Source organism: Rhopilema esculentum, chromosome 10 (assembly GCF_057945365.1).
Source record: "Rhopilema esculentum isolate cy_ngs chromosome 10, ASM5794536v1, whole genome shotgun sequence".
NCBI lineage: Eukaryota > Metazoa > Cnidaria > Scyphozoa > Rhizostomeae > Rhizostomatidae > Rhopilema > Rhopilema esculentum.
In genome coordinates, this window is record NC_142824.1 from 1,290,750 (window position 1) to 1,317,271 (window position 26,522).

Here is a 26,522-nt window from a genome sequence, read left to right on the forward strand (position 1 = left end):
TGGTTTTAAGCTAATTCAAGTTGTTACTGTTTATCATTGAACTTCAGAGTGTACCTTCAGTAAGAATCTCATCTTCTATCTCATAAGGAACATGTTGGATATTGCAAATCCAAGTAAGTTCAATGGGTTGATTATGTGGGTTGGTTAAGTCAATTTCGATCCTAAAAGTTGACAAGTCATTAAAATTTTGCAATGAAAAATTTGAAATTTTGAAATTTTGTTCAAATTTTTATTCACGAACTACCATGGATAGAAGGACTCCTTTTACAAGTCAGTTCTTTGGCTAAAGGGTTACAGTGATCTGTTTACATATATAGATTGAAAAAATGAATGGAAAGGATTCCAAGAAATTTAAATCTTGACAATGAACAAAAGAAAAAACTGCTTGATTTTATTACTGTCATAAAGAGGTGTAAGTTACCCTTTCTGTTTATTAATTCTATTCATGCACTTCATTGCTTTCCGAAACTTCTAGAACATTCTACCAAGAGAATAATCGCAACAACAGATGGTTGAGTTATTGGTTGTCCCTGTAATGCCAAAGTGAACAGAATGCAAGGAAAAAGAACTCGTTGAGTTTTCAGATGCAGAAGAATGCAAAGCAATATTCTTGCTAGAAACGATTCAACTATTAAATAAAAACAAAAAGTCCCTTCATCAAGTGATCAGTCTCTTTCTGCAATTGAAGTCAAATGCACCTCTAATTCTTGCTCTGTTAGAACCCTAGGAGAGAAGTTCAGATTAACGATTAACATTCATTGCTCTTTCAAGTGCTTAATTATTTCTTAGTGTAGCAAAAAGATTATCTGAGAGATGCTTAAGGCCTGCAAGATTGGAAATAAATATTTTATTTGGAGTTTAACGCTGGCGCAAGATGTAGCAAAAGAATATAATTAAAAGCAATTGGGTAATAATTACCTAAATTTTGGATTATCCTTTGTAACGACAGCTACTTCGATTTCAGAAGGCTTGAAGTCCACTGATAAGACACTCGATAAACATGTTATGGCAGTCTAAAAGTAAAAAAATACTGTCATATTAAGCAGTGCAACTTAGTATAAAATAATATCATAATATAAATTATATTAATGGTTGTAAATGTGAGCGAATTTGCAGCAGATAGAAACATCTAAATGAAGACTGGAAATTTAGTTGAATCAACCTCATTAAATGTATATATGATAGAGATATCTTAACAATTTAAATCGTTTTTGTATGAAATATAACCCACACAATTTTGTCGTTTGCAGCATACACAGACTTGTTAAAAGTTCTCGTCAGCTATTTAAAATTTACCGTCCATCTTTTTAAAAAATAAAAAATTATATAAGAGGCATAGCTTTATAGCTCTATGTTTCTTCATACCTCTACAACATCATTGTACTTCCAGTGAGGTTTTTTCTTTAATTTCTTTTCAAGGTAGCTATTTACTTCATTCTGTTTAACACCAGCACCAGTTGCCTTAAAACCACAAAAGTACCCGGCTGGATCTGTTTTGTACAGCTGTGCGCCTTGCTCCTCATCAATTCCAATTAAAGTCATACCTTACAAAATCAAAAATATATTTAACGTTGCAATGCAAAAAATACTAGCATTATAACTAAACAGACGGAAAACTGAAGCTTTAAAGCACCAGTCAATCACTGCATAGTTTCTGATGTTGAACAGGGTTGCAAAATATCTAGAGGGCAAAGCAACTGTCATAGAAGAAAAGCCATGAAAAAGTGAACTTCACTTGATATAATTAAAATGGTGGGTGGTGGAAGTCAGATTAACGTAAAGTATACTTAGCGAAAACCTTTCATCTAAGAACGGCTACCAGTAGAAAGTACCAGGGAAAATAAAGGCCACGAGGTTGTTATGGAGCAAGGTAGTAACAAAGATAATTCTAGTTTTTCTCAAATTCGTTGACATAGTGGATAGTTAGATTGTCTGAGGTATAATGCACGATAAAAGCGTATTAGATAAGAAATATCATTTAATTAGATTGATTGTGAATGTGAAAAACCACAAGGCTTTTCTTTGGAATTGAACATAAAAACACTGTTTCTCTCTTCAACATGAAAACAGAAAATAACTAGTACAAGAACAACGAACAACGAACAACTTCATTTTTTGCTTTGTGCATTTCGTATATTTAGTTTGCAATGCCTGCTATATAAAACTTTTTATAAACAGGGCATCTCGATGCCATCTCCTTGACTCGATGTGCCTTCGGGGGCCTTTCTAGCTTTACCAGCTACCGTTTCTGTGATTTTTTAAATACACGCCATCTTTCCACAATGGTTACATAGCAGCTTGAATGTGAGTGTCTCAGAAATATGACCAATCTTTCATTAAGGCTTGAAAAAACTGATTTTGCATTTTACTCTGGCGTTACCTGAATTTCGATCATAGTCCCATCCGAATACCCCCCCCCCCCCAGATATAAGCCCTCTAAAAACAGACTTTAAACTGTCATAAGCCCTGGGTTTAAATTCGGAATTTTACGGTAGGTAAAATTCGCTAACAATATGTAAGAAAAATGCAAAAGGATACATAATTGATTAAAAGGTAGGATAGAAATGATAAACAAATCATGGAAATAATCTTAGCTACTGGACGCAACTTACTGGCAACCTAATAATAAGGAAATTAACAAAATTGCAATATTAGTGTGGAGGTATGTCAAAATGTTGAATAATCACATACAACATCCAAGAGGCCTCATTTCTGCATTTTGCGTGTAAACTTGCGAAATATCTGCTATCTGTTTACACAGCATTTCTGGAGGTATTTCATAGCCATATCGGTTTCTCCATTTGGCTGCAACTGACCTTGCTCTATTGACTTGATAACGGCAGTCAGCTTTAAGAAATAAAAAAAGATTAATAAAAGGCGAATTTGATGAGGGTCTTTGTTAATAAGAAACTTTCCAGATATAGCCCTTTGTTTTTAGAGGTCATCTTCTATGATGCAGACTGTTAAGCAGCAGGGCAGAAAATATTTCAAATCATTTCCTCATTTCTCACTGGCCACAATGATTGAAATTCTCTAAACAGGCATTAAATAAAAAAACTGCCATCGTTGAAAGATATAAAAACTTGCAACTTAAAGGGCAAACATTCTATGCTTCAATATTGTTTTAGTGACAAAAGCAAGTACACCTTGACCCCGCCCTCAAGAATTTAATGATTTGAATGTAGCTAATCAGTTTAAAATTTTCCTTCTTAAACAAATCTTGCCAGTATTCAGTTGTTTACTTGGGTACATCAGGACAAACATAATTTGCATACAAAATCATTTTCATTGTCTTATAATTAAATCATGTTGATTTTGATACCAAATTTTTTTATCATCAATATGGTAGCTCAAGGTTAGCAATTACAAAATTGTTTTGACAGAGTTCATTACTGTCTGCAAGGTTATAATGGGAAATTTTAACAATACACAATTAAATGCATATAATTGGGCACTTTGATCAAGAATCTCTAGTGCAAAAAAGATCTACAGTTTCTTGCACAGAAAAAATTTTATTATTTGCTTTACTTGACAAAATCTATTCCTTATAAAAAGCTATCTGAAAAAATCTCAAGTGAGGCCCCCAGACACCAAAACCATATTGGTCTAAGGATGACAAATAATCTAAATAAGAATGATTAACAGAGAGCTAATATTCTTTTTTGAAGAAATGTTCAAACAAATGCAAGGAAATTACCCATCATCCCTGTCATGACACATCCTATTCCATCACTAATTTGAAACATATGAGATACTGTGTCTGCATCAAGAAGTTTATCCTGAATAAAAATAATGTCAATGAAAAGGCATCTTAAATATAGAAAATTAGATGTCTTCCAAAAATATTTATTCGTTCAAGACAAAGAAGAAAAACCAATTTTCCTGTGTTATGCCCAGTGACGGAAGTTGTGGGGGTGTGAGAGAGGCAAGTACCTCCCCCCAGTTTTTGTAAATTGTCAGTTAAGACACGCTTTTGTCGGTAAATTATGTCAATTGTCAGGAAAATTTTTCTTGTTTTTGTCTGCATTGCCCCCTACCTACCTGAAAATGAATTTCCGCCATTGGCTATGCCTTTCAGATGAACGGATAACATTTTTTAGCTCAAAACATGAGCCAAGTCTTATCACAGAAAAAGAACCCAAATGTTTTAACCTACATTTAGTAAAACTGGTTCAATTGATTAAGACATAAAGGCATGCATCAAAAGTGTTGGGATACTGAATAGCATTTACAGAAGAATGAAAGTAGCCCATATCAGCATTGCTGCCCAATTTTATACCCTCTTAAACAAACAAACAATGTATAGAAGTTTGCAAGTGTTGTTACTTTTCAACAAAAGATAAAATATCATGCTCACAGGCACTTTCCTTTGACAAGCAACCACTGCAGCATCAATACCCTTCACCCCAACTGAGGTCATGGCACCCTGATTTATGGCTTTAAAGGCATATTCTAAAAATCGATAGAAACACACAATCAAGGCTAGTTTCAAAACAAAGTTTGAAAATATAAACTTCACAAATGCATGGTGGACTAAAAATCTAATTTAGACCAAGTGTTGTTCCTAGTTTTAAGTAGCTTGGTAAAAACTGCCAAGACAGTCCCATTCAATGGAAGAGACTTTCATGAATGGCTATTAATTTTCTTAAAAATAAATGGGAGACCCAGCTGCAGACCAGGGTCAATGCATGCTAAAATTTGGAAAGGTTAAACAAAGTGCATGCAACTTAAAAATCCAATGTAATAGCAATTGCTACTGAAAAAACAAAATGCACACCAATTACGAAATAACCTTTGATAAAAAATTGCTATCACAATAAAAAGCTGATTTGGAACACATGTCCCAATTTAATGGAAAGCTATTTGACGAATTGTGTTTGGTGAAAAATTTTCTGAAAATAAAATGCTATTCATAGCCATTCTATAGGTAAAAGCAGTACAACAAATTTAATTGAAATATATATAATTAGACTGATATCAAGTCAAAAAAATGATTTTTAAGTAGACAGGCTGTAAGCAAAATAAAATCAATTTAGAAAAAGAAAATACAGAAATACATGGCTCGGTTAAAAGCTGACAATGGCTAAAAAAGGTCGAGAAATAACATTCAGAGTCAAAATCTATGTTTCTGGTTTGAAATTTTTTTGTTAGGTTGTGTTGCATGGATGATTTTTTGTTAGTTGTTACCCCAAGAATTATTTGCACCTGTAAAAATTCTACATCTTTATAAATTTGGTTATGCAAAACTTTTATTGTTAAGCAATTGAAGAGTTTATCTAAAGGTGACTAAGAAATAGTTTTTTGTCTACTCTTAACAAAAAATTCAAACTTGAGGACTGAGACAAAGATGCTAACAATTTTACTCAGATTTACCAATTACAAAGATGAATTGAACTAAAATTGAAATATGTTATCCCAGAGTAAACACACAATGGTGAATGGAATTTTCACCAGGAATAAATCAAGAATAGAACATCTAGACAAAGAAAAAAAACAGGTTTATAAGGTAAAAAATTCTATATATTGTGCCCAGCACCACCATAAATTTCCAAAAGTAAGATTTTCCAATATTGCCAAAAATAATTTTTAATCTGCGTAGAAGAGACAAATCGATCACATTCATTTTGCAAACATAACTCTAGGCTCTTGTAAAAATTTCTAAAGCAGAGTAGAAATCCATAGGGTTTTACATTGGTCGTGCCCAAAATCTAGTACCTTGTGATTTGGTTGTGCCCAACAATAGAACCTTTGATTGAGCAGCCTGTGTTTGGTTGTGCCCAACAATAGAGAAAAAAATGCTAGCCATGCACTCAGACATGGGCAGGACCTTGCCATCATAATCATAATATTTCAGTTATGAGAAACAGCATGTGATTGGCTGAAAACTGGTGGAGTACACTGACAAGATCGTGCCCATTTCTGAAGGCAAGACTGGCTGCACCCTGTATCATAAGCAGGACTATCTGTTAGTTCCATATCAAGCAGTTGTATTTTATAACGAAACTGTGATTCTACTGTGGTGGAAGCACAGAGTTACATGAAGATTTACTTCAATTATGGAAGGAAATGAATCTTTTTTGGTAGTCAAAGTCCAGGCAAGTTTTTGTTCAGCTTAACACAATCATGACATTCAAATGAGCAAGATGTCTTCTAATGTGGCGAAATCTGCAATAATTTGAACATCATTGGGACACTTTTGATTGAAGCTGATAAGTGTGGAAAATATTGCAGTTTTTAGCTCAGGTTTGTAGCAGATAGACGCAAGCTGGAAACTATAAAATTAATCAATCTATTGTTATTCATTTTGACAACAAAAACAAGATCAACTAGATGTTTACCGGTGACAAAAACGAAACTAAAATGGCCTTACTTTTCATTGAGGAATTGAGGAAGGATGCTCTACTCAAAAAAATACTTTGAGTAATTCTCTCAAAAGGTACATAAATATTTATTTGTATTGATTTTATAAGGGATTTTTAGCTTTTTGATTAAAATTGCCATAGCACCTACTTAATTTTGAAAGTTTTTATAGTAGAGGACCCATTGAAAACCAGCTCTGCTAAAGTGTTACCCTTCTGAAATGTGTAAAAGTGACAACATGAAATTACATTGAGTGTCAAGTTGAAGCTGATTCTTCATATGTTGCTGATGATATATTTTTAAGGCTTGGCCTAGGGGTCTTCTGATTTGTTTTGAATCCTCGCTTTCTATATAATTTTGTTATTTGAAGTTTCCTTGGCTGTGTACATACTTTCATGAATTTAGCCCTCACCATGAAGTAGTCAATTCACCTTGAATAAGCAGAGGTTTATTGTTCTAAACATATTTTTCTTTAAAGAAAAATGAAGAGAAACACCTTCTTCCCTTAATTTTTTGCTCAAGAAACTGTTTCATGAAAATAACTCTTAAAATATCATGGATATTCTTTATTTCATTTTTGATTCAAATCACCTGGTCTGTGTATGATGATGCTGCTTGAAAAAAGGAACTTTTTGAGTATTTTTTATTTGCTTTTGCTGCCCTATAAAATGTATAAATTGTAATGATCTGCTTTTTAATGATGAATTTATTGATTAATAGCAACTTGAATGAATGTTAAGCTTTCACATATTGCCAAACATTGTGTAGTTTATTTATCATTATTACTTCAGGCTTTACCTTACATCAAGTATATATTTTGATGGTGAATTTCTGAGAGAGGTCAACTTAACACTAGAGGCTACCTAATATCATGCAACAAAACTTATCAAAAAGGCAGTTCACAAAGTTATTTAAAAAGTTTGTGCTTTCTGGCACTCACTGTTAAATGCTTTTACTTGTGGCTAAATACATTTCAATAGTGTGGTATTACTGGAAAGATTTGTCAATCAGTTACATTTTTTATGCATGTCTTCAACTTCTAAAACAACTTTCTTTCAAAGCCAATTTTTACCAATTCTTTGAATAAAATTCCTATTTTTAGGTGTACAAAACAAATATTGCTTTCTTCATCATACATTTGAAATCTGATTTTACAGGGGTACTTGATTTCTACGTCAGTTGAAAAAATAATTTAGAATAATCTTAGAAACATTTTTATGCTACTTGATAATTTATATCTAGTGCATTGCTTAATTATTCCCCATCTCAATTTGGAAAGACAATGAATTTCAAGTATCAGCAAGGGGCAAAGAGACATTGTATTTTTTGCATTTTGCTACCTAGCTTCCAAAGCTTCCAAAGGTAGTTTTAGGGCACTGAGAAGCTATTCCTATAAAGCAGTGTCCTGGTCCTTCCTCTCGATGTGACCATACCTTGTGATTCCTATGCCTGGACTTTCAGAGAGTGGCCACTCAATTCTGAGTTAAAGTTTTGTCATGTCAGGGGCTCAAACCACAGACCCATTGATCTGTAGTCAGTGACCCCAACCACTAAATCATTCCCTTCAAACACAATTTTTCACTACCATCTAAAATAGCTGATCTTACATAGCTCTGATCTTCCTTCTTCAATACATTCTTCCTTTCATTTTCAATGATAAACAATTTCCAATCAGTAATTCATTACATTCTCTGAATTTCTCGCATTCATACCTTGCTTTAGTGTATTTGCCACTTTCAATTCTCTGCCAGCACTAACCCTGTCACTTAGCGTAAAAGCACTATTAAGCCGCAGAGGGGGTTGGCTTATTCTTTTTTTCCATTCCTAGAGGGAGTCTTAATAGAGAGGGAGCTTATTAGAGCATTAAAAATTTAAATCAAAAAAATATTTTAACAATGCTCAGCATCACTTATATAAATTGACAATCCTTGGACATCTTTGAAACAAATTTTGACTGACTTCTTAGGTGCATAAGTAAGTCTTTAAATGGGCTGTATTTAATGCATACGATCTTATTATCATCACGTCCATCAAGAGATCCACCAAATGCACATGCTTTCTTTGTTTGACATCAAATGCTAAAGAGGGAGGCTTAATAGAGATGTTTTTGCTTGATAAGGGAAGCTTAATAGAAAGGGGGTAAGTAACAGAAGCCTCCAATCATCCATAGTTTTTAGGTAGGCTCTACTTCCCAATTCCTGAAGTTCACACCCCAAGCACAGACAAATTGCCTTAAAGTTATATACAACTACAGTTGACTTTGCTTATAGTCACTCCCCTTGCAGTAATACTCCAGTTATTATCACAATTTTACTGATTCCCGAACTTAGCTCTGGTCAAACGCTTATAAGCAAACTCCTCTTACAGTTACTCCGCTTTTTATAACACTCTGTTTATACTCCCAAATTTTTTCCTTCCCAAACAGCAGAACACTCTTCATACAGTCACATTTATGCAATAAATTCTTATACCTAGCATTTTTAGTAACAAAATTTTGTCTCCGCTTCAGTTTGTGGAGTACCTGTATTGTATTGTCTTTGATACATTTGGAAAGCCTTCAACTACTATTATTATTGTTGTGAAGAATTGCAGACATTGCAAAACATTTGGCTTCCTCTTCACAAGCACCCTACTTAAGGACATGGCCTTTCTATATTCATGCACCTATTGTTATGCTTGAAACTCATAACGAAAACCCATTAAGATCATCTCTGCCACAGCTACAATCGCTACGAAAGAGCACTGTCTGAGTTCTTTAACAAATCTTCCACCTGCATTTGTGGGCATTACCATGTGTGCATCATATGCAGAGAGCATGGCTTCTAAGCAAACAATCATGTTTTCAGTACACTTAATGGAAAGAGCAAATCACAGAAACAATTTTCTGAGATGATACACTTGATGGGAACATTGGTGAAAGTTCTAACCCAAATTCATCAAAAAATTGAAACCAAAATTGTGATAGATTCCCATCCCGTGACTAAGCCTTTACTTCCTACCAATGTTTCTTCCCTCACAGCATTGCCAATGTTGATGATAGTTGTGTTGACCAAACACATCATGCAGTCACAAGAACATCCATTCTGATGTGCCAGTCAACTGAATTTCGACAAATCCAATGACTCTCATGGCCATTCCCTTGGTGCCATTTCAAGGCTCAAATTTAAAACTGGACTTCTCGCCTAATGAGTTAATACAAAAAAGAAAGTCCCTTTCTTTTTTTCCAAGGAGGGACGGATTGTAGTAGGACTAGCCTCACATGATTATGTAATTATAGCCTTGGTTTTGTTTGTATTTAAATTGTAACCATTAACCTGAAAACCAGTCAATTACTTACTCATATCACGTCATATACAAGTTGTTGTCATTGTGAGTTACTTGAAAGTAACAGATTTTCGTCTCCATTACACTAAATTTGTAATACGCTCAACGGTCTCTAGCATTGAAGCCTTATTCAAAAAGGAGGTTAGACAACATTGAATATTCTCTGTTCTGGGTCATAGATTGTGCATCTTGGTATATACAGACCTTTCTCAAAAATGGACTTCAGATTTGAAATCTTCATCTTGAAATTAGTTTAGACTGACAACCTCGTGTTGTTTAGACCGCTTGGTCGCGATTAGAAAAAATAGAAAAAATTTCACTACAACGAGAAATTCCATTGAAATGCACAGGGACAGCTAAATCTTGAAAATTGGTTAATTCGTTGTCTGACGGCCCAAATAACATGAAATTTTCGACACATGTGAAGATAAAAATGCTCGGAACAGAGAATATTTGTTTTGAAATGCTTTAAAACAGTTCCTTTCCCACACAACAACTTACTTCCTCCCACTTATTCAGCTTTTATAAGTAACTCCGCTTCATGTCACAATCCGTTTATAGTCACACTTTTCTGGAAAACATTTAGTGTAACAATAAGGGGAGTCGACTGTATCAAACAAACTTAGTGTTGCCATCATCATCACACACTCGTCATCTAACCATGAAACACGTTGCTAGATAAATGACAGAGAAGATGCCTTACCAACTTGATAAAGCCGCCCCTCAGGAGAGAATATGGTGATGTGCTTGTCATATCCAGCGCTTGTCCCTCGCGACATAATGAAAAGATGCTGACTTCGGCTCACAAATCAATTTCTGTGCCCTTTCTTATGAGGCCTGGGTCGAAGTTTAGGCCAAAAGCTGGGAAAGAAGTTACAAGTTGTTGCTGCTGTTTGTCCTTGATGCCCAGTGCCACAGCCTTGATTCATGTTTGGTCATGTGACTTTGAGGTGTAAAAATGTAAATTAACAACAATTTCGCCAGAAAAATATTCAGCAGATAACTTTTGTAGAAACAATTTCGGACAACCTTTCAGAACTTTGTTGCGAAAAATTTTTCATGGCTTTAACAAAGCAGAAATAACAAAATGCTTCCAATATTGTAAGTGTCCTGTCACAGAATAAGACTATTCTTATTCTGTGGTCCTGTCCTTGGGGCTTGAACATCCCCTTGAAATTTGACTTAGCCCTCCTTGCAGCTTTTTCACATGGAACAGCATTTCGGAAAAATAAAAATATAACAGCGGTATATTTTCTCTGTTTATATGAAGGCAAATCAAAGGAGAGCACTCAAATAGTCTCTACTCACTATCAAAATTTTATGGAAGTTCATAACAGAGCATAATCGGGGCCTGCATCACGAATTTGAAAATGGAGGGAACAAGGCTAAAATGTAGGGGGTCAAGGCTAAAAAGTAGGAGCCAAGATTTCTTACCCATTTTACTGCAGCTGTAAAAATACTTGCTTCACAAAAATTGAGGGGTCACGGCCACCCCGCCCCACCCCCCGGTGGTGTGGACCCTGATAATTAGAAGTATAGGTATAAGCAGGGGCTCCGACAAAGGTTGAAAAGTGGGGGGGCCAAGGGAAAATTTAACACCCATAACAAAAGATTTTGAAAAAAACTCAAAAAAAGTGGGGGCCAAGGCCCCCTGGCCCCCCCCCCCCCTTCGTCGGAGGCCCTGATAAGATCGGAAAGTATAAGACTACCTCTCATTCAAAAGGTTGTCTGGAAATTTGCGGTGTCTGTTGTTCCGCGTTTTTGTGAAGGTATGGAGCCTTCTGGCAGTTCATAAACGTGAGGAATCCAACAACAACAGTATTTCGCATTGATTGAGAAGTCGAGTGGATTAATGACAACAATGGTATGTATGCAACAACGTACAGAGGTTTAGGCCAAAGGACGTGACCGAAATCAGGGAAAGAATCAGAAAATTGTTTGTATATTCGTCTTAAATGCAGTGTGGAACTGCAATTTATACAATTAATTGGTTGTTGTGTTTATTACTAGATTGATACGGAGATTATTGTTCTGTTTATTTTGGCCTTGTGTCGCAGTCGCATTCCATCTGGTTGTAAACACAAACAAGAGTGAATTAACTACTCTGTATCGAAGACAACCAACAGTCGGACAATCGCCTTCGACGATTATTGTGACTGAGTTTCAATATAGATATGAGCTCGAAAGAAAGACCCAACTACAATAATACGCATTTTGAAGAGTCCTCGTTCCTCTCTTCAGACTCCGTGTCTTCGCGAACCCCACTTACAGTTCGGGATTCACCGTCCCCGGATCTTCAGCATACCCCTGTTGAAAATCCATACGAAATTCCTGTAGACTTTGAAGCTAGAAGGAAGCAACATGAACAAGAAATGCTTGATCGTAGATCCATTGCCCACAAAAAGAAGCATTGCCTCATATATGAGCCTACTAGTACTGCTGCCAACGGAAGTGCCTCATCACAGCGTGCTTTAGCAAGACAATTTTCTGACGAAGAGCAAGGCAATGAACTACATTTTGTTCACCACAATGAGAAGAGATACAAATGCACGTTTGTAGCGTTGTTCTTGCTAGTCGCTCTGTCAATTGCCATGGGAGGAGTTGGGTTGTTTATGTTTTTGCAGAAACATTTAAGTTCAAGCAGCGAAGATAAAGTAGTCAATAAAACATCAAAAGGTTTGTGATGTCAACTGTATTTTATTTAAGTATAATTTGAAGTTTTAATAAGAATATCCACATTTTGTTTAGCCAGTAAGCGAGCCGTCTCGATCGTCAGTGCCAGCGGCGGTAAATCGCACCTAAGTGGCACAACATTGGAAACTTCCTGATATTTTCTTGTCAATATGCTGTTTTTCATTGCAATCAATGTCCTGCTTTGTCAAGTTTTTAATTAGGAAATATGACACCGGAATCAAGCCCATCCGGATTTGTCCATGTGTTAAGTGAAAGGTTTGTGTTTTTATGGTAACACTATTTCTATTTACAGCGTAATGCGAAGTCACTTTAAGATTTTGGCCTTATTCAAAGGAGAATGTTAAGAGTTGGATTAAGCTGATTTTTTATTTCATACTCAGAAACACATCGATTAAAATGTTTCTATAAATTTTTCTGATACCAGCTCGTACTATGTAACCTCATTGTAGTAGGTGCTCTTCAATGAATAATTGGCAAATTAATAATTCAGATTGTTACGGAAAGAATACACGTGTCCATGGCGATGACTGATTCGTTCATTAGTGCGACCAGAAATCGTACGATTTCAACGTCAGTTCATTAAGTTCCAATGGACAGGGGCGTAACTTGGCCAATAGTTTTGGGGGGGGTGAAAAGGGTTTCTGCCCTGCAAAAATGAGTGGTTCCCTGCAGACCTCGTAGCAACGGTTTGTCTATAGGTTACTAGTGAAAGCTTTACCAGTGTACACTGGTCTTTACCAAGGACAAACTTCTAAGCAATAAAAACAAACTTGAAACTTCATTGCCTATGAAATTTCTATTTCTCTACGTGAGCGTAAATTGTTTTTTTATATTCACTTCATTTAATGTTGGTTTGCAAAATTAAGCTAATAAACAGCTAATTGGGGGGGGGGGGTACATGATGTAGACAGCGCAACGAAATTTAGCCCAGTGGGGCTAAGAGTCGAGTTTAGTGAGGTAGGAGGACCCACCATGGTTGGGTCCGACGTGAAGAAAATTTTTGAAATTACACCTTGTAAAAGGGCTAAAAAGCATCTTTCAGACAAAAATTTAGCAAAATACTATTGTGCTAAAAGAACTGATTGTTTATTGAAAATATTATTGCTTATTGGGAAAACTAGGGAGGGGGGTGTCATGCTAAAACTCTAGTGTTAGACGTTGGGGAAGGAAAGAAACGGCAACCTTTCGTTTCAGATTGCACGTAGTTGTGAATGACAGAGGAAAATGTTGTTTTGATTGGGAGAATTTTTTTTCCTGAACAGAAAAGTGCAGTTTCTTGTATCAAGAAGGCCATGTTTACACATCCAAAATTAAAACATTGCAATGATACAGAAAATGATTTACTGAATTAATGCAAATTAGAGAAAAATAATAAAAATATACGTGAAAAAGTTAGCAATTAGATGAAACAAAATCGGTATCTTAACGATTTATTATGTTTTTTAGTTCATGCACTGTTAAAAAGTAATAGAAAAAATGATAAAAAAATTCCTATCTCGACCAAAGCGAGGGACTTCAGCCCCTTATCCCCCCCCAGTGACGCCGTGCTTGTCATGAAAATAATTTACAACTTAAATTAATTTGCATGACTCAACCTTGCCCTCATAAACATATGCATCAATCATTGCATCCATTGGCTATGACTTTCGGTAAGAAATGTTTTCGCTTTGCAAATAACGGAGCTTTTCCTTACATACCTGTTCCGTTCTCTAAAATGCAATGTCAGGAAGGGAGGTTCATAACAAATACAATATTTCCATTTCAAAATTCCTAAACGGCTCTTTACGAACTTCAGAGGTGGCATTTCTGCGTGGCAATAAAGCTCTTCTTGGCGCCCTGCGAAATCTTCGATTGCCCTGCGAAATCGACTATTTTTTGGATTGGGGGGGTGTCACACCCCCCCCACACCCCCCCGGTAGTTTCGCCCCTGCCAATGGATACAAACCTCGCCGTAATTCAGGTGGGGGTGGAGACCTTTTGAATCTATCTAGAGGTTCTTTACGGTTTGGTATAGAAACAAATCAATACATAGAACCAATAGAATATCGAAAAATAACCAGGAAAACTGACCAAAAAGAGAAGGGAATTGCTGTTTCATTGTATTATTTTTCTACTTCAAAAATATAAAAAATTCTTTGGGAAAAGTGGGCCAACAACCCTCTGTTTCTCCAGGGCCGAAAACGTGTTCAATTTTGGCTTTGAGTAGGAGCAAGTTATGTATGAGCTTTGATATGGACTTCAAGGAGAACATCTGTTTTCTTACCAAAGTCAGTTGTGAGGTGAGGTGAGAAGAGGACAATGGTAGTTGTGAATTTGGACCATTGAAGGTCGTTATAACTGCGAGTGGGTACTACATTTGTCAAAACAGGCAAAATGTTTCCAAAATTCATTATGGTCTCCACTTGTTGGTATGCCATACCAATATGGCATTATTTAATTTCTTTTCAACAGTTTAGGGGCAACAATGCATGAATCAATAACTTAGGTTTGATGCTTTCATTGATTAATCATTGAAAAGGTACCCAAATTTGATGTCCATTCTCCTCTTCAGGTGGAGAGAATTTTTAGCAAAGTTTAGATTTGTATCAAGAATTATCATCATCATCATGATCATCATCAAAATAAGATTAATTTTAATAGCTATTATGATAAGCAACATCACAATTCATCATCTAAATCATAGTTTTCATCACCAGCATCATCCTCAGAATTGTCATTATGATCATCACCCTTGGCACAGATTGTCTTTTTGGTGGTGGGAAATCAAAGTGAATTTTCTAAGTTTCTTAATGAAGTGGTCTTTTCTCTTCTCATTCCAAAAATTCATTTCAGGAAGTTTATTTCTGTGTCATGTCAATGGGAGAAGGGGCAATTACCTCCCTACCCTATATCAGTTATGACCCCCATCATCATAATAACTATTATCATTTTCACAGTCAACATAACAATTATCAATCATCATCAATGCTGCATCTTACTATAGTGTACCAAGAGTCATATGTGATATCAACATTTGCTACATTTTTTCATTAATCAGCATCATGCTAGGAATTAGCATCATTGGAAAAATCAAACAAATATAAACTTTTAGATGTTTTTAATGTGATGAAAATGAAATGAATGTACTACTTGGCCAGTTTTTATAAGCCATAACTCAACTTTCTGAAATGTTTCAATATTTTCAATATTTTTGCTCAGAATTGCTTTGAAAAGACAAGTATTTCCAAATAGTAACTGTGTATCTGGGTCTTATTGAATTGTATTAAAGGAACTTGTGACCGGACATCAACTTAGGGAGAATTATAGGAATTAGCAGATTCTTGATTTTGTCTCAAGATTGTTTTCAATATATGCTGCAACCAACTTTGAAACTGTTCCTGTTTTGGCAAGTAAGCATATGATAACATAACAATCAGACGGAAGTAGGTATCATACAAATGTAATAACTGATGTTTGGCACAATTTTCTGAAGAATTGAATTGCTTGGACCATCATTTGTAAATCTAGGCAAGGATAGGATAGGATATACTGCAGAGATAAAAATAAGAAGAGCAAAGACAAGGATATAACTCACAAGGTGTATTGCCAACACCCCCCTCCCCCTGAGCCTACAAAGACCAAATCCCAGACAAAGACAAAATGCAACTTTTGTAATTTTCTACCTTGCCCTTGTAAATTTGATTCCCCTTTTTCCCCTGAAGCAATGTTGGATTTGTAGTTCTATCATTTTTGCTTCAAAATCATGCACTCAACATTGAATGGGGGGGGGGGGAGAGCTATTTTTCAAAGGAAAGAGAAAACAAAGTTTTCTTGAAAAGCCTAGCTACCGAACTTTTGACGTTGTGTTTCCAAACTGTTATTGTTATTGATTTTTCAAACTGTAACTTCCGTGCCTTTTAATTTCTCACTAGAAAATTTCTTGCCTTATTTTACCAATATCATTTCTAAATTAACCCACATGAAGCGGAAAGGTTTTTATGAATTGTTCACTTTTTTATTTTAAAGGATATTTTGGGTTCTTGTACCCTTGGAACCAGAGTCTTTATTCTTCAGTCTCAGAAATATAGTTAGAAACTAGTCACAGAAACCTTTTCTGTACGATTGCCACCGCAGCTGTCTACAATACTTTTTCCCCGGATTCATGAGGTTCTGGTACCCAGGGTTGGGTTCCTGCGACAATCTTCGTGGTTTTCTTTACCGGTTGACTTTGTAGCTATGTCAGAATAATGCTATATCGAACTTGTGACAAAAAATGGGGGGCTGAAGCCCCCAGCCTCTCTGCTCCGCCACCCCTTTTGCTACATGAAGCACTATGTAGCGATTTGGGATGGTATAATCAGGTTTTCGTTTCAAGAAACTCGCCAAGTAGAATTTGTTTACCAAAATTCGGGGAAAAAGTTGAACAATTCATGTACCATGATTTGGCAAGTATATCTTTTAATCAAGTTTTTTGTCCTTCGGGTATGAATCAGTTGTACCCGGAACTCGGTCAGTGAAATCATTTGCATTTCTTAGAACTGCCATTGAAACAAAGCTTCTGACCTGGTTCAAACTGTTTTTATTCAAACATTTAAATCCTACGGTTATCCAGGTCAATGATTTAGTGAAAAGAGATTTGCATAGATAATCAATCCAGTTTGCAGTCTGATATTGTTTTGAACTTGCTCAAAATTTAGAATGGGTCAAACAATTGCCGTAAATGTATGATTCCAATAGGGTGCTTTACATTTTGCCAGGTTATTGTGCCCAAACATGAATATGTTTTACGGAAAGTCAGAAGTTTTACGGAATATTTGATTGGGGTCCCATTGGCTCAGCAGTTGGATTTTGCCTTGATGGGTCAGCCCTCGCCACCAATGATTATTTATTGGAAATCAAGCTTATTACACTATTTTTTATAAGACACAAGCCTCAAAATTTTATAAGAACACGAGCCTCAAAATTGGTCAAAAGTTAAGAACAAGTTAAGAACAAGCTGAGGCTAAGCTTCTGCAAAATGCAATTTCGAACAACATTTTATCTCAAAATCGTGGAATTTTAGCGATGTGTGGGTGCTTTTGTGGTGAATATTGAAATTTGTCGGCAATTGAAGGTTGTCTCACTCACTTTGTTGGCAAATGAGGCCTAACACCACCCAAGAGCAAAAAAGGTAGAAATCGCACTGCTTTCATCCTATTCATTTAAGAACAAATTAAGAACAATCCAGTCTCAGGTTTTCGAAAAATTAACAACAGTCAGCCTGAACTTAAATTTACTGGTTCTTATAAACAAAGAGTGTATGACAGAGTGATATAAAGTTTGTTTATCCTTGAAAATAATTTAGTTTATTTTTCGATAAAGATCGGTCGATTTAAAAGCAAAAATTGGTTTTCTGATGTCTTCTCGGTTGGTTCAGTTTAAAAACCGTGACAAAAAATTGCACAGTGGTTATTGTTGGGCTGCAACATCTTGTCGCAATTGTTTAATGTTTGTTTGCGATATACACATAACTATCTCGTGATATCTTGAATGTGATACCCGAATCTACGGATAAAATTGTCTGAATGCATGAATAACTCTTATTTGCCCAAGTTCGTATTATTATTTCTTTGTTTACTGGCTCTGTTTCTTGATGTTTATTCATGCAAATTTTTCGGTCGAAATGCTGCGTCTTCGATCTTTATTTCGATCTTAAAGATCTTTATTTGTCTTCGTGTCGTGATTCTTTTTTCATTTACTCCTTTCTCAAATCTTTCTGCGCAATGCTACTTACGTCTCTCGTGCACAACGAATGTCAACTCAAATCTGTTGTCAAAGATGGATATGATTTCACTCTTCCTATTTAGAAGTAGATGGCTATGTGAAAAGCCTTACCCTGGGTACCAGAGCCTCATAAATCCGGGGATAAAGTATTGTCGACAGCTGCAGTGGCATAGAATGTGGATGTGGAGGAGAGTGAGGACAATTTTGCTGTAACTAGTTTCAATCTATATTTCTGAGAGTAAATAACGAAGACTCTGGTACCCAGGGTATTCAAGCCTCATCTGGGCACAAGATTTTCATCAAGTTTAGATAGTCATGCTTAATGGTAGAAGTGTTGATTTGTTAGTGTAAGTCTTGCACGCTGATTTACAGTTGCTTTTGATACGCTTATTTTTTGTCGTGGATTTGAACATGGTGTTTGTGACTTCAAGATTATCCGGAAAGCTTGGGTAAACTCGTACTTGCTTGGAAAATGTTCCGTGGCTAACTTTGACGCTCATTAGCTCGAAAACTGTGTTAAATATTAAAAAAACTGATAATATCTCAGGTATTTATGCTCGATATGCTTTCATGTAAGGTCTTGCCAGTTCAACCTTAAAGAAATCTGATTAGCGCCTATCTTTGTAAGCGCTCTACTTTGTTGGTTACCTTTAGCTATCTCTGGAGACCAATTATTTTTTACATTATTCTTGCAGATGAGTACAGTAGACATATTGCCTCGAAGTACCACATCGACAACATCACAGTATCAAATATAACGAACGATATGATAAATCACCTTGTTGAGCACAACCTGATGTTGCAGCTGAAATTGGATGAGTTACAGACAAAAATGACCCATCTGACCCAAAAAACAGTAAGTAATTTTTGAAAAATTATTTTCAAACATTATCTAGAGGATCTAGAGGTCATCTAGAATTTGTACAATCCTGTTCAAAATATTTAACATGAAATGTAGGACTGAAAGCTTTAACTGTAACAACTATGTCCAGCTCAATAAACCGTTCTGCAAATTCACCAGGAAAGATTATTTTAATAATGAGCTCACGTGAGGCACGTGCCAGTTTGTGTGATCTAAACTCTTGCTTTTTATCACGTGGTGTTAAGGCTTGTTTGCGTCATCGAGTCACGCTCTTTCGCAGATGCATGTGGCACCGTAGACCATGTCCCCCGCCTTCCATACCATGCCATGTCATGTCATGTCATGTCGTGTCATGTCATGCCATGTTGCTCTATTTTTTAGTTGTCATGAATATGATCCTTTTTTGGAACTTTGTACACTTGGGCAAAATGACATTTTTAGAATTTTCAAAAAAATCAACTGTACTAACAGTGAACGCATCTGCTTTTACTTTTCAAATTTATTTGCAGATTCCATCTTTGGAATTAAAGATAAAGAACGCGGAACAGTTGGCCATGAAGGTACCGTTACATACCATTAACAGCCAATTCTGCCGTGTATATTTCGATTCATTTGCATTGATCATTGTCTTGTATTTGTATTTGGATTATCGTCTATTCTTAGAACTCCTACTTCTCCCTAAACCCTTTTAGAGGGATCTTTTCAGCCATCATTAGACATTTTGCCTATTTGAATTTATACACGATCCATTTACATATGGAAAACATTTTGTAAGAGATTTACTGACATTATCTGTTGATCAGGCCCATCAAGAGAGGGGGGTAAAAAGACAATCGCCCCTGGGCCCGTAAAGCAAAGAGGAGCCCAGGTAATTAAACTGTCGCCATTTAAATCATGGTGATTTTAAGAAAAATAAATCAAATCTGTACTGGGAAAATTTAACAATGCTTCATGAATATGAATTAAAAGTAAATAATTCTAAGTGCGTTTCTAATCCATACTAAACTTATTTCAAGTCTTTTGCTTTGGGTAGAAAGGGGCCCAAGCACTGGGCGTGTCCCTAAACCCGGTGTGGCTTTCGGCAGCCCTGCTGTTGATAACCGGGGGTCCACCTTGTGGAATAAGGCTTTCTTATGAGTCAGGAGAATTTCTTAAACTCTTACTAATTTATTAAAGATAATCAGTTGGTGTAAAGATGAAGGAAGGTCGTCAGTGCCCTTGTCATTCTAAAATAGCTAGCCAATTAAAGAGCGGGTTATCTCAATTTCTTCACTGCCAATAAATTTATCTATATTGAAGAGGAAGTTAAAGGCAGCAACAACACGATGCTCCATGATTTTTGAGGTGAACTTTCATTCTTAGAGTGCAAGCTGCAAATCCACGTAATCTACTGATTAACTTGCATTGTGCACTTGCGTCCTTGAAATTGGTCAAAACCTTTTTATAGTTCGGCTGCTCTAGAATCCTTTGACTCTCTCCTTTCCCTTTCGCCTAATCGCCATAAAACAGTCTTTGTTTTGCAGGTTAACAAAAGCGAGCTGATAGGACCCCGGGGGCCAACTGGCCCCCAAGGGCTGCCGGGCCCTCGAGGTCTGAATGGTCCAGCCGGAGACAAAGGTAACCAGGGGCTACGGGGAGACAGCGGACCACAAGGGGCTCACGGACCCCAAGGACCTCAGGGGCCGCCAGGAGCGGGCAACTTTAGCCAATGCACATTCAAAGTGATCCCTATAGTGACCAATGTCTATGGAGCCAATCCAAAAGCTACATTCACCCAAACTCCAAGCATTTTTTCATCCGAGGTTAGTGATCTAAGCCCTTATACAAATGTTAAGATTTTATTGAATTTTTAGAATTATTCAAATATGTTCTAAAGGAAAAATCAATGTGATTAAGAAAACAATTTAAGATTCACTTAGTAGCGTACGCGAAAATAAGTTTGGTAATTTTTATGTTCATTAAGTTAAGTAACGACTTCCACCGACTCTTCCTCCTAATGTCCCATCTGGTAGCACCTTATCACGGATAATTCCAAGAAAGCCATTAGATTAACCTTCTACTGTATTAAGCTAGGTGATGTAAGTGATGGTTAATTCTTTACCTCTTACAGACCAAGTTCATCTTCGGAGTTGGTTGCACATCACGTGGCTCCGCCGAGTATATATTAGAAACAACAAAACGTGGGCAACGTGATGTCTTCACTTGTTTCTGTGGAGGCGTTGCTACGTCAACGAGACTTCAGCCTGTACAGAATAGAATCACATGCACGATTTATTATTGGGAATGTCCAATGATAACCCCGACAACAAAATAACACGCAAAAGATCGTTAGAAATATATAAGAATGAATATCTAGTTATAATCTTTATGTTAAATGTAGATGTTAGTAGCCCGCTCCATTAGGAGGATACTATCCTGAAGAAAGCGAACAGCCCTTGGTATGATTACGAGGTCCTAATTTTTAAACCAAATAATACCTTCGTTTGAACCATGGTTGACCTGACAATTTTTCGTGTTTCTGTAACAATTACGTTTGTGCGTAATAATCAAGAACTGTTGGCTTTCGCATATTTTGTACGAAGAATGGAGAATCACCCGTCACCCCCTCGCGGACAAATGCATCAAGCGAACTAAGGTTATAAACTTGAATATGTGATTGTTCTAGCAATTACTTTCAGCTATGGGTGACATCTTTAGGTTCCCGCCAATCGTCGTTGCAGTGAGCTGTTCAGTTTCGAAAAAGCTAGAAACGTCTTTTGTAAATTGATTTTTTGAATGAAAGACATTCTACGAGTGTCATTGTGCATTCATTCTTCGTACATGAAAACCCTGTTGCCATTTTACAGTTAGCTAGGCTGCAAGCCAAATGGGACGTTGTGGCTGTGAATTGCCTGCAAAGAAAGCTGTTGCAATCATGCTTATCTCCAGCGCGCCATTTTCCAATTTATAAGCTGTGCATAGTCGTACGTTTGCCAATATTTTTCCAAAATGTTCTTAAGAGACTTATATTTGTGTATAGAAATTTTTTGAATAATCTAGTTTGCAAATATTTGAGGCCTTTGTTAAACTTGGGTCATAAAGACCTATAATTGGATTAATTTTTAAATGATAACTGCTTCATTCAAAACATGATTCATGCTGATTAAAAATGTTCTCAAATATATGCAAAAAAGCGAATGAAATGAATATTTTGTAAATATTTATGTCTTAGATGTAGCTAGCTGTAATTTCTCATTTTGATAGTTTGAGATGTAGAAACACATTTTACTTTGTAGAAAGAAGAACATATATAAATATATAAATGCACGATGAAGTAACCCCCCTCCCCCCTCCTCCCTTCCAGTGCTCAAATCTAATTGATATCACAGTTGTTCATAATGTTAGCAAAACAATAGTTGGTACGTCAAATAAACTCGAGTGTTTACCAAGAGGTCCTTGTAGATTCCTGTGAAGGACTTAGCGCCTTGATATCCTTTCCCAAGCGACATATTCTCAAATGTATTGGCTTCATGGCTTCGTGGCTTCATCTTGACTGTTGATTGAAGAAGTTTCTATGTACCATTTTTTGTGGTACCGTTAAAGCCATGTACCCTTTATAGTAGTATGCAGTATTCCTGGGTCAGCTAGGCTCCAACTGCAAGCCATTTTCTCCCTTTATCATGACAACTTCCATTAATACCGACAAAAAGGCGCGTTTATCTTTGTAATTTGATATTCTAAGGAATTTTCATTCTTAGGAAAATAGGTCACATAGTGATGCGACTCCGTATAGTATTTCTTGCAGAGCAAACGCATAAATGTTTTAGTTTTTATAACATATTTCTTTGATGCATGCAAATTGCTGGTTTTTCATTTCTAAGTATTTATTTGTCTAAAGGTTATTTGTGATTACTATTTCTGGGAAGAAGACTCTCATTTAATCTTGACTTCATTCTACATAACTTATGCAAGTCTGGCTTGCTACATACAATTTGCGTTCAGATCACAGGCAGCTTCATAAAGGGCACTTTTGGTACTTTTCTGGTGCATAGAGCTAAGAGTATGCAGTAAATCAGGAGTTCTTAAGTATTTTGAATGCCGGGCCAGAAAAACATATGGATTTTTCTCGTGGGCTATTGAGTTTTAAACTTTTACATAGCTTGTGTCAAAAGAGCTGCTCAAAATGAAGTTTAGATCTCACTTGACGGGCTTAAATAGAGATAAGATAGGCAGGCCTATTATTTGGTGTTAGATTCATGAAATAAGTTTTGAAAAGGTGGATGATAGAAGGGAAGGAGAGCAGTCTAACAACATTGAAGGGTGTAGTGTACTTGGTAGATGCCAGAGGGATTGGTTCAACGTGCAATACAAGACGGATTCACTGGCCCGAAGCAAGGCCTGAAGCAAGGTCCGAGGCCCGAAATAACTTGTGGGGGGGGGAGAGAGCGCTAGAAGCTGCAAACTTTAGCATGCACCCTTGTCGAAGTGCCCCGGCGTTTCCTGCCCCGGTGAATTCTCCGGTGCAATAATTAAAGCAAGATCCTCCCCGGTACAAATAACTGCCCCCGGGATAGATCGCCTCGATCAAATTTCTCGGTCACAAGTCTTCGGTACCAAACCTCGGTACCAAAAGCGCCCCAGAGTTTCCCCGGCAATTCAACTTGTAGCAAATTTCGGAATCCAAGCCGGAGTCATTTATGGCTGATGCATGCGTAAACTACCTTTTATATTTATTGATGCGAATTTGCATCTCCTGCAATCTGACACTCCAGTAAATGAGACTATCATATGGCTACTTACCAACTCTTGCTGAAAGATCAACAATTCGATGGTATTGCCATTTTCACTGACTACGAGACTTGAGTTTCAGACCAAATCATTGAATAGTTTGAAGGCCATACAAGGTAGTATTTTAAAGAGCTCGAAACACCTCTTGTAGCCTGAAGAGCACCAGTCCCATGAACAGTTGATTTAGCTGAAAGTAGCCATGAAAGCAAGAAGGAGATAGCTTGTAAAGTGCATTATAGATTAAGGTTGTAATAATTGTGTGTAGTACTTTTTATGGCTGATTTTTAAAGGATGGAAAATTTGCAAGGAGGGAGCAGAAAATGCTTGTAATTTAATGGCTTGAATAATTTTATTCTGTAGTCGGAATAATGGATTAAGATATTTTTAGTTGGTAAGGCTCCATGCACCTGAGCTAATGATCAGGTAGTCCGAGAAACTTCTTGCAAAATTCAGTGATGTGGTAGTTCCACCACTGAATCTCATCCATCAGTTTCTCTAAAAAATTTGCATAATTTGCCCTTTGGGTTGATAGACTGTTCACCAATCTTTGTTGGGATTATTTGACTCTACAGGGAATTTACATGCAAAGAAGAAAAAGAAAGATAAAAAGGCATTGAGATATAGCAGGAGTTCATTATGAAGTTTTGCCTGGCCTAGAACAGGCCAGTAATGACGTAATAGGCACACACACAGAAAGTCTGAAGAGGAAGAGAAAGAAAAAAGCAAACCCTAACTAGAGGAGCTTATCAGTGACACTCTTTTGATATTAGCACCTTTTCTGTCCTGGCACCCTCACTTGGATGGAATTTTCTACAGAAGCCAACGATTTCGAGTTTTTTTTGGTAATGAATCAAAATCAAGAACCTCCGCTGGTAAAGTTGTACCATGTGTCAAAATTCTCTACATTTTTTCAGAAGAATCGTTAACTGAAATTCACAATGAGCTCCAGACCTTTTTCCATGCAAAAAAGAAATTCCAAAATGAGAAGACCAGAGGGTCAATTGACAATTAGTAGTTCTGTTTACCTGGTTTTAGAAGTCGCGCAAAAGCATCCTATTTTCAAGACCACGGAAAATTTGCTTATATCTGCAAAATCTATTTGCAAAAATAAAGGAAATTTCAGTACAATTAGGAGAACTGCTGTCTTGAAAATTGCTTAGAACAGGGCATTTTCCAGCGAACTAGAATCATCAAAATTCAAAAATTTTCTTTCCTTTGGTGGCAACCATGGTGCCGCCTCGGGTAGCTACTGTATTCAGAGCTTGTCCCGATATGATCAGATCTATGGGGTTGAAAGGTCCGTTGTTAGTATTTTGGCTTGTCAATGTTTCTACCAAAGGGTCCTTAAAAATTTGAAACGTGCTATGTTTCCAAACTTTTCATTTACTTTTTGCCAATGTTTGTATAGTTGCGAATTGTATAATGTGCAGCTAGTGTCAATGCTGATGTGTTGTCGTCCAGCTAAAAAAGTGCTTGGTGCAGGCAAATTACACATGCCATGTTCCTGTTGTTTTTTGTCCCCATTTGAAATAACACTGTCCTCGGTACAAATTAAAGGATCCCCGGTTTCAAATTTGAGCATCATTCTCCCCACCAAAAAATGGCCGCCACCCCGGCAAAGATCTGACCTCTCACCGGGGCACTTAAATGGGGGTGTTTAGCATTATAATTGTTATTATTGTTATTATTATTATTATTATTTGAAACTCATGAACATTTCTATCCGCTGCACCTACTATATCTTCTGTCGTCGAAACAAACCATGGCTAAGGCCCGAACTAATTGACTTTTAAATATTGTAATGCAGATAAGCCAATTATATGATGCCTGTAAAAGCGAGTCGTATAATTGTAAATTTAAAATGTATTCAATGAAAATGAGATGTTTAAAAAAAAATTATTATTATTATTATTATTATTATTACTAATACTTTGATTTAAAGTGTGCTGTTCGAAATAGCTAATAATAAAAGCTAATTGAGGCCAACTCTTTACAAATAGTGTATAAAAATGAAATACATAATAATTACAAAAAACCTAATCCATATATAAAAGTTTTGCAAATCCTACAGTTGCAATGTTTGCATTTTGTTGTCTTAAGATGTTTTTACAGATGTCTTGTCAAAGAGAGTGAAGATGTAGTGAGATGACTTAGCAGTCAAAGAGACTGAAGTTTCCACTTCTATAAGTAATTTTGCCCATATTCTTTGACGCATGAACCTTGCTGTATCTGTACCATAGCATGTGGTTCTCACTTTTGGTAGGTTTAAATTGCTCAAGTTTCTTAGTTGATATGGCATTGTCTTCTCCCCAAAAATTTCCATCATAAATGAGGGATTCAAGTGATTCCTTGTTTTGTAAATTTCAACCATGAGCAACTGTAGGTTCTTCTGATGTATAGATACCGAAACTTCATTTTCTAACAATTTCTCGTAAGGAGAAGTGTTGTCTTTGCATGCGATTCAAAAGGCTCTTTCCTGTATCCTGTTTATCTTGTTATTAATATTTTTGTCATGAAACATCCAGATTAATGGGCAGTAGCTGAATTGTGACATTATAAAAGTGTTCATCATCAGTTTTATTTTTTGGATTCCATGGAAATCGAAATGCGAGATAAAGCATGCAGTTTTTGGCTGGCCTTTTTACAAAGAGTCTGCACATGAGTTTTGAAGTTAAGTTTTGTATTTAGTGCAACTCCCAGTAATGTTTCTTCGTCACTTTCTTCTATTACCGCCATTCCTACATTTAATTTCATCTTTTCCTTTTTCTCGCCA

The 26,522-nt window shown here is 36.4% G+C and overlaps 2 protein-coding genes across 2 annotated transcripts; one reads left to right on the forward strand and one right to left on the reverse strand.

Annotated features, from left to right (window-relative positions):
* Positions 1–577: 577 nt before the first annotated feature.
* Positions 578–10,555, reverse strand: LOC135687662 (proteasome subunit alpha type-6). Its single transcript, XM_065204273.2, has 7 exons — positions 10,388–10,555; positions 4,358–4,452; positions 3,698–3,779; positions 2,692–2,847; positions 1,366–1,544; positions 919–1,013; positions 578–723 (listed from the first exon to the last, which is right to left on the reverse strand). The coding sequence occupies exons 1-7, from the start codon at positions 10,461–10,463 to the stop codon at positions 666–668; spliced, it is 741 nt and encodes a 246-aa protein (XP_065060345.1). The 5' UTR covers positions 10,464–10,555; the 3' UTR covers positions 578–665.
* Positions 10,556–11,494: 939 nt separating this feature from the next.
* On the forward strand, positions 11,495–22,889 carry LOC135687651 (uncharacterized). Its single transcript, XM_065204263.2, has 5 exons — positions 11,495–12,360; positions 18,816–18,976; positions 19,492–19,542; positions 20,506–20,784; positions 21,093–22,889. Exons 1-5 carry the CDS (start codon positions 11,859–11,861, stop codon positions 21,294–21,296), a joined length of 1,197 nt encoding a protein of 398 aa, XP_065060335.1. The 5' UTR covers positions 11,495–11,858; the 3' UTR covers positions 21,297–22,889.
* The last annotated feature ends 3,633 nt before the right edge of the window (positions 22,890–26,522 follow it).

What these genes read in the sequence shown, in the direction of transcription:
- LOC135687662 (XM_065204273.2), bottom strand. Translation starts at nt 10,463, where the DNA reads ATGTCGCGAGGGACAAGCGCTGGATATGACAAGCACATCACCATATTC. An exon ending in GGGGCGGCTTTATCAAGTTG is followed by an intron (nt 4,453 to 10,387) that starts GTAAGGCATCTT and finishes ATCGATTTTTAG; the next exon opens with AATATGCCTTTAAAGCCATA. An exon ending in TGTCATGACAGGGATGATGG is followed by an intron (nt 2,848 to 3,697) that starts GTAATTTCCTTG and finishes TATTTCTTAAAG; the next exon opens with CTGACTGCCGTTATCAAGTC.
- LOC135687651 (XM_065204263.2), top strand. Translation starts at nt 11,859, where the DNA reads ATGAGCTCGAAAGAAAGACCCAACTACAATAATACGCATTTTGAAGAG. An exon ending in CGGAACAGTTGGCCATGAAG is followed by an intron (nt 19,543 to 20,505) that starts GTACCGTTACAT and finishes TTTGTTTTGCAG; the next exon opens with GTTAACAAAAGCGAGCTGAT. An exon ending in CAAGCATTTTTTCATCCGAG is followed by an intron (nt 20,785 to 21,092) that starts GTTAGTGATCTA and finishes TACCTCTTACAG; the next exon opens with ACCAAGTTCATCTTCGGAGT.